Below are 6000 nucleotides of genomic sequence, written 5' to 3'. Positions count from 1 at the left end.
CGCTGTGGCGCCGCGAGTGCTCGCTCGCTAGCGCTCGAGGGCTTTAAAAGGGGGCCGTATGGAAACGAACTTCAGTCCGCTCGTCGGTGGAAACGCTGCCGCCGCGTACTCCCGGGTCTCCGAGCCGCCGCACCGCATCCTCGAAACCGCAAGCTGCCCTGGACGGACGTCGCCTTCGGGGGCCGCATTGACTGCGTGTTTGGGATGGACTGCAGCCGCGCTTCCCGGTTGACTGTATGTTTGTTCACCTTCTGACTTTCAATCGACTGTATCTTATTGGCCTCTCACTTGTGTTCTGACCTGTGTAGAAATATTCAATGTATAACTTAATTCAGTGCGTTTACTGTTATGTGCTTTCCGCACTTGTTTTGTAGAATGTAAATTACGTGTCTGTGAAAGCTGCCGCATTGTTCAATCGAAGCTATAAACGTTGTTTTGTTGTTGTTACCTCTTAAACACGCCTCGGTCTCAGTCACTGCGTTTGCTTACCGGCTACGCCGGGCATCAAACGGCCACCCCCTCATTGTCCGGACTCGGTGATGATGTCGACTAGTCACCGAACCCGTGACAATTAACTGGCGTCCGCGACAGGACGTTTGATGCGAAGGGAACGTGGTGAACTGAGAGGGAGACTTGTTGAGGTGTTGAACTGTGCCGACTTTATAGAGGTGTCGTGTATCAATAGGATTTGCTTTGTGCTGAGCTTGTAGCTGTGTTATTGAAAGTGTGCTTGGAGATAGAAGCATGGATTTGGAAAGGTTGATAGCTATGGGTAGCCAGTTGGGGCTGAAAGGCACTGAGCTCAGAAAATGGGTCGAAGATAAGCAGCGCGAAGAGCGGGCGTTTGCCCGAGAGAGAGCGGAGCAGGAGCGCGCAGCCGCGGAGCAAAAGCGCGCGGCCGCGGAGGCGGAGCGCGCGGCCGCGAAGGCAGCTGACGAACGTCAGATAGAGCTTATGCGTTTAAAAATAGAGAGTCAGCGACTAGAGAAAGAGACAAGAGAGAAAGAAGGGAGCCAGGACAAAGGTGATTTGAAGTTAAACACAAGTAAACTCCTGATCCCATTTGACGACCGGAAGGATGATTTAGATGCGTATATCAGACGATTTGAAAGCATTGCGAAGAGCCAGAAGTGGCCGGAGAGCCAGTGGTCGACAGCGCTAGCTACTTGTCTGAGTGGGGAAGCCCTTAGTGTTTATGGGCGTTTGCCGCCGGGTGATGCAGCGGATTATACGAAGGTGAAAACCGCCCTTTTGAAGAGATTTCGTTTCACCGCAGAAGGCTTTCGAGAGAAATTCAATACAGGAAAACCGGCGGATGGCGAAACTGCAGCTCAGTTCTCAGCGCGTCTCAGCCACTATTTTGACCGCTGGATTGAACTTTCAGGCATCAAGACAGAGTTTCAGGAACTCAGAGAGCTCCTCATTAAGGAAAGATTCCTACAAGGCTGCCATTCCAACATGGCTCTTTACCTGAAGGAGAGGAAAGCAAAATCGCTAGGAGAGATGTTGGACCTAGCTGATCAGTTTTTAGAAGCGCAAGGAAGCCTGAATCTCTCCAAGTCAAAGACAGACAGCCGAGACGATGCCGGGAGGCCCGAAAGCGAAGGAAAGAGAATCAATCAACGAGCACCGCCTCGCTGTTACCTTTGCAACCGCATTGGGCATCAGGCTTCACAGTGCCGTACCCATACCAGTAACAGTACTAGCGTCACCTGTTTCAAGTGCGGTCGAAAGGGACACAAGGCGGATGCGTGCCGCTCAGCGGTAAAGGATAGGCCACAGGCATCGTGCGTCTACTCACCCGCCATGAACGTTAATGAGGAGAGGATTCGCGATGGCTATCTGGAGCTCAAAAATGGGGATAAAATTCCCGTTGTGAACGCGGTCATGCAGACGCGACCGAAATTCCTCGTTGAAGGACTGCCGGTGGTGGCTGGAACGTTGGGAGGCAAGAGCATATCGGTACTGCGGGATACCGGATGCAATACGGCGATCGTGAGACGAGAGCTCATCAACGACGACCAGCTCACAGGAGAGAAGAGGCCAGTTTATCTAGTGGATGGAACAGCTAAGATGCTGCCTGAGGCGCGGGTTCACATCGACACCCCCTATTTTTCTGGGATTATATCGGTGCTCTGCATGGAGGAGCCGCTGTATGACTTAATTCTCGGAAACATAGAAGGCGCCAGAGCTCCAGATGACCCGGAGGAATTGGTTGGACAACCGGTCAGCAACGAGCTCGCTGAAGAGGAAGTTGCAGCGGTTGTAACAAGAGCGAAAGCAAGGGAGCAAAACAAGGAGAAGTTCCAAGCGCTTAAAACCCCCGGCGTCGCAGTGGAGCCAAGCAGGAAGAGTTATGCAGAGGAGCAAGCAGAGGACCAGTCGCTCAAGCACTGCTTCTCCCAAATTGGCAAGAAAGTGACGTGTAGGGATTCGCAAGGAAAAATAGAATTCCAGAAAGAGAATGAAGTACTGTACCGAACCTACACCGAGAAAACTGGGCGGATCGTGCGCCAGCTCGTCGTTCCAAAGTGTCATCGAGAGGCGGTGCTGAAAACTGCGCACGACGGAATAATGGCCGGACATTTAGGCGCCCAAAAGACGAAGGACCGGATTTTGGAAGATTTTTTCTGGCCGGGTATCACCGCGGACGTGAAGCGATTTGTAGCCTCCTGTGACATCTGCCAGAGGACAATCCCGAAGGGTCGGGTCGCTCGGGTGCCGCTGGGGAGGACGCCGCTCATCGAAACGCCATTCAAAAGAGTGGCCATAGACATTGTGGGTCCAATCCAGCCCCCTTCCAAACATGGCAACCGGTACATCCTGACCTTAATGGATTATGCTACCCGTTACCCAGAGGCCGTAGCGCTGCCGAGCGTGGAAACTGAGAGGGTCGCTGAGGCACTGGTCGAAATGTTTTCTCGATTTGGAGTCCCTAATGAAGTCCTAAGCGACCGAGGCACCAATTTCACTTCCGACTTGATGAAGGAGGTGGCCCGACTTCTCTCCATACGCCAGCTGCATACCACGCCGTACCACCCCATGGCGAACGGGATGGTCGAAAAATTCAACGGCACCCTGAAATTAATGTTGAAGAGAATGTGCGCCGAAAAGCCGCGAGACTGGGACCGCTATCTGGCGCCGTTGCTCTTCGCATACAGGGAGGTCCCACAGGCAAGTTTGGGCTTTTCGCCCTTCGAGCTTTTGTATGGGCGGCATGTGAGGGGACCCCTGGCCATTTTGAAGGAGCTCTGGACAAACCATCACCTCGACGAGGAGGCGAAGACCACATACCAGCACGTCTTTGACCTCCGTAATCAACTGGAAGACACGTGCAAGCTAGCGCACGAGGAGCTCGAAAAGGCCGGGGCGCGCTACGCAAAACTGTACAACCGGAAAACCAGAGAGAGGATGTTTGATCCGGGAGACAAGGTCCTGATTTTGCTGCCCACGGACAACAACAAGCTACTGCTTCAGTGGAAGGGGCCCTTCGAGATCAAGGAGAAGAAAGGAGAGGCCGACTACGTTATCGAGACAGCCGGAGGGAGGAAGATTTTTCACGCCAACCTGCTTAAAAAGTACGAAGAGCGGGAAAGCCAGCCAATAGAACGCGTGTGCCACGCGATCTGCGGCGTCACCGAATCGGACAGCGAGGGAGCCATTCCTGTTCCGGCGCTTGAACAGTCAGAGGGCGAGCGAGATGTGAAGCTTTCTAATGATTTGACGGCGGATCAACGGAGACAGCTCCGAGAAGTGATATCAGAGCACTCTCGCATCTTCTCTGACGTCCCAGGCAAGACGGACTGGGCCGAGTGCCGGTTAGAGCTCACTACCCGCGCTCCGGTCCACATAAAACAATACCCACTTCCGTTTGCGACGAGAGAAGCCGTAGAAAGAGAGATGCAGCAGATGGAGCAACTGGGAATAATCGAGAAGTCCCAGTCACCCTACAATTCACCGGTCCTCTTGGTGAAGAAACCAGACGGCACGAACCGGCTTTGCATTGATTTCCGACGCCTTAACGACGTCCTCGTTGCCGATTCGGAGCCAATGCCCAGAGCGGACGCAGTTTTCGCTGCAGCTGGAGAGAAGAAATACTTCTCAAAGGTAGACTTTGCCAAAGGATATTGGCAAATCCCATTGACTGAAGAGTCCAAGCCCAAAACGGCGTTTTCAACGACATCGGGTCTCTTTCAATTCCGTTTTATGCCATTCGGCATAAAAACTGCTCCGGCAGTGTTTTTAAGATTGATGCAAAGAGTGGTGAAGGGAATTCCGGGAGTGCAGCACTACTATGATGATGTCCTCATTGCCAGTGCTACGTGGGAGGAGCATCTTTCTTCGCTGAGGCAGCTGTTTGCGAGAATCGAGATGGCCGGCCTGACAGTACGACCAAGCAAATGCGAATTCGGGATGGAAAGCATCGAGTTCCTCGGGCATCGCATGGGCAGAGGTGAGCTGGCACCACTCGGGAAAACGCTCGACAAGATACAGGCGGCGCCAACTCCTCGAACAAAGCGTCAGGTACGCGCTTTCCTTGGCTTGTCGGGGTATTACCGCGACTTCATACCCGACTACGCAAGAATAAGCGAGCCCCTCACCCAGCTGACGAGAAAGGGAGAGAGCAACGTCGTAAGGTGGACGCCGGCCCATCAGGAAGCCTTCGAAGAGCTCAAGCGTCGGGTCTCAAGCCCTCCGATACTACGGCTGCCAGACTTCTCTAAACAGTTTGTGCTGCGCACGGACGCCTCTGATACCAGCCTTGGCGCGGTACTAATGCAGCGGCATGACGGAACGCTTCACCCGGTGGCATACGCGAGCAGAAAATTGCTCCCCAGGGAAGCAGCTTACAGCACAATCGAGAGGGAGTGCTTAGCATTAGTTTGGGGAATACAGAAGTTTTCCACCTACCTGTATGGTGTACCGTTCTTAGTTCAGACGGACCACCAACCACTGAGCTACATCCAAAGAGCCAAACAGCTAAACAGCAGAGTCCTGCGCTGGAGCTTGCTGCTCCAAGAATATCAGTTTACCGTCGAGCATATAAAGGGCAAGGACAATGTTGGTGCTGATTTTCTTAGCAGGCTGTAGATTTTTCGCGCGGTTAATTTTCGCTATTAATTTATTTATTCAAGTATTATGGTGCATGTGTACACGCTGACTTGAATTGTGTGCTAGTTTTATATGTGGTTATGTCACGCGCTGTATATCTGTGCGCAGGCCTGCTCGCCGACTTCTGTGGGTTTAGAATATTATCGGATAATATTCCGAAAGTGGGGGGCCGTGTCACAGAAGTGGCGGCAACCTGTAAATTACTTTTGTTTGTATAAAACTAATGCCCGCGTTTCTTTGTATGTGTCTCGGGAAGAGCAAGAATGCATGCACGCTTTTTTCAGGTATGTAGACAACCCCTCGCGTTGCGAAAGCGGAGGCGGCTCAAACTCGTCCCCGATACTGCCGGTCTAGAGCTGACTAGCGGGAAAGAAGTTGCGGCCTACGTGACTGGCTTTTTGGTTGTGTTTTACTTTTTTGCGTTTCCAAGGTCACCGAATCGAGAGTCGAAGCCTGGGGCTTCTTTTTAGTTGTGCGTTAATTTTTTCCTCCTCCAAGATGGCGGCCATGCAGAGTCAAAGTGTAGGTGCCTACGTGCTCTCGTTGCGCTTTTTGGTGTTTTGTTTTTTCGACGCCGACGCTGTGGCGCCGCGAGTGCTCGCTCGCTAGCGCTCGAGGGCTTTAAAAGGGGGCCGTATGGAAACGAACTTCAGTCCGCTCGTCGGTGGAAACGCTGCCGCCGCGAACTCCCGGGTCTCCGAGCCGCCGCACCGCATCCTCGAAACCGCAAGCTGCCCTGGACGGACGTCGCCTTCGGGGGCCGCATTGACTGCGTGTTTGGGATGGACTGCAGCCGCGCTTCCCGGTTGACTGTATGTTTGTTCACCTTCTGACTTTCAATCGACTGTATCTTATTGGCCTCTCACTTGTGTTCTGACCTGTGTAGAA

General features: G+C 52.9%; 1 protein-coding gene across 1 annotated transcript in view; it reads left to right on the top strand.

Moving 5' to 3' along the window:
• Window positions 1-207: 207 nt before the first annotated feature.
• LOC149367770 (uncharacterized) overlaps window positions 208-6000 on the top strand; it is a 31661-nt gene continuing 25868 nt past the window's right edge. Inside the window, exon 1 of the mRNA XM_089575331.1 lies at window positions 208-2816. Within this exon, the coding sequence (XP_089431457.1) occupies window positions 745-2816 (2072 nt within the window). The 5' untranslated portion in view covers window positions 208-744. The remainder of the gene's footprint in view (window positions 2817-6000) is intronic.

The sequence above is a fragment of the Amblyomma mixtum genome, chromosome 1 (genome assembly GCF_055824585.1).
Source record: "Amblyomma mixtum isolate Tamu chromosome 1, ASM5582458v1, whole genome shotgun sequence".
NCBI classification, from domain to species: Eukaryota; Metazoa; Arthropoda; class Arachnida; order Ixodida; family Ixodidae; genus Amblyomma; species Amblyomma mixtum.
This window is presented reverse-complemented; position numbering and strand designations above follow the sequence as displayed.